General features: G+C 61.5%; 1 protein-coding gene across 1 annotated transcript in view; it reads left to right on the top strand.

Annotated features, from left to right (window-relative positions):
• The window catches only part of SLC4A3 (solute carrier family 4 member 3), a 13,261-nt gene that overhangs the window by 8,943 nt on the left and 2,568 nt on the right, over window positions 1-1,750 (top strand). The window contains exons 16-18 of the mRNA XM_007445796.1: window positions 411-629; window positions 987-1,076; window positions 1,602-1,748. Of these exons, the coding sequence (XP_007445858.1) occupies window positions 411-629; window positions 987-1,076; window positions 1,602-1,748 (456 nt within the window). The remainder of the gene's footprint in view (window positions 1-410; window positions 630-986; window positions 1,077-1,601; window positions 1,749-1,750) is intronic.

The raw sequence follows: 1,750 nt of genomic DNA, 5'->3' as shown, positions 1-1,750 counted from the left end.
GGGGGGGGGGTGGGTGTAGATGGGGGCTGGGCAGCACCCTGGGAAGGAGAGCCTGGCGGGAGGAGAGACGAGGAGGAAGGCTCTGTAGGCTGTGGGCATGGGGGTTGAGGACGCCCTAGGGCTACGTCTGAGCTGAAGGGCAGGGAGTCAAACCCAGAGGTTTGAAGTCCAGGATTCACCTGAACAGGTATGGGACAGAAAGGGGGCGTTGTCAGGGCTACGGGTCTGGGGGCCTTGGGTCACTGTATGTAGAGGAAGGGCGTCTGTGTGTGAGGTGGAGCTGCATGTCCTGTGTTATGTTGCCCGGTCAGGTGTGGGAGGGGCCAGCCCTCTCCCTCACAGGTGTACTGATGCTATGAAATCAGGCACCTGCCCAGGTGAGCACTAGGGCAACCTTGTAACCCACACAGGTGTTCACGGAGCACCCACTTCTGCCATTCTACCCCCCTGAGGGAGCCCTGGCAGCTGAGTTGGACCTGAATGGGAGTGCCCTGCCCCCCACCGAGGGGCCGCCGGGCCCCAGGAACCAACCCAACACGGCTCTGCTGTCCCTCATCCTCATGCTCGGGACCTTCCTCATTGCTTTCTTCCTGCGCAAGTTCAGAAACAGCCGCTTCCTGGGCGGCAAGGTGCGTGGCCGGCGGGAGTAGGACCTGTGGACCCCCTGTGGGTGTCCCTCGGTTCCTGCTGTCACTGCCAGGCTGCGCTCGAGAGTGGGGCTGTCCCCTTCTCCCGGTCATGGGAGACCTCAACCAAGTCTGTGCAGCCTCTGCCCCTGTCTGAAGCCTCAGAGAAGTGTAATCAGGAGAGGAATGCCCTCCTGGGCTGGGCTGGGCTGGCACCTGTGGGGTTTAAAGGGACAGGTCAGGGGACTTCTGGCTCCTGCTCAGGCCCAAGAGGGGTCCGGGTAAAAAAACCCCTGTTAGTCTCCTGACCCTCCCCTCCATCCACCTTTTGCTCCCTTCCCCTCATCGGCCCCTCTCAAGGCTCGCCGTATCATCGGGGACTTCGGCATCCCCATCTCCATTCTGGTGATGGTCCTGGTGGATTACTCCATTACAGACACCTACACACAGGTGAGTGAGTCCCGACCCCCTCTGGCAGCTGGTTCTCACCCCAGGGCCTTGAGAGGCAGGCCATAACATGTCCCCATTGCGCCAGCAGCCAGTCAGGGCTGGAACCCAGCTTTCCTAGTGGAATGGCTACGTGCTGGGGCTGCACAGGGGTGGGTAGGCTGGGGGTTTCAGAAGCAGCTGTGTGGTCCAGCTGAGGAGGCTGGCCAGGGGGTCTGGGGCTGTGTGTGACCCTTAATCAGGACTCCTGGAGGAGCAGGTGTGGGACTGGGGGCAGAATGACGGGTGCCCCTGCAGCAGGTCTCCTGGCAGCTCCGGGGCTCAGGGAGAAGGTATATCATTTCCTCATTTGCTGCCAGACCCCTTGGAGGCACAGTGACTTTGGAGGATACAAAACTGATTTTCCCCAAACCTGTTCACACCCACATTCCCTGGAGCCCTGGTACTGGGGACACAGAGCTGGGTGGGAGCAGCTGCTACGTGGAGTTGCTAGCGGCCCTGAACCTGGTCTTCCTTTTGGTCATGCAGAAGCTGACGGTGCCCACGGGGCTCTCAGTGACCTCCCCCCATAAGCGCACGTGGTTCATCCCGCCCCTGGGTAGCGCCCGTCCTTTCCCGCCCTGGATGATGGTGGCAGCCGCCGTGCCCGCCCTCCTGGTCCTCATCCTGATCTTCAT

Source organism: Lipotes vexillifer, unplaced genomic scaffold, assembly GCF_000442215.2.
Source record: "Lipotes vexillifer unplaced genomic scaffold, Lipotes_vexillifer_v1.1 scaffold965, whole genome shotgun sequence".
Lineage (NCBI taxonomy): Eukaryota > Metazoa > Chordata > Mammalia > Artiodactyla > Lipotidae > Lipotes > Lipotes vexillifer.
Note: the sequence above shows the minus strand (reverse complement) of the source record. Positions and strands in the feature narration are given on the sequence as shown.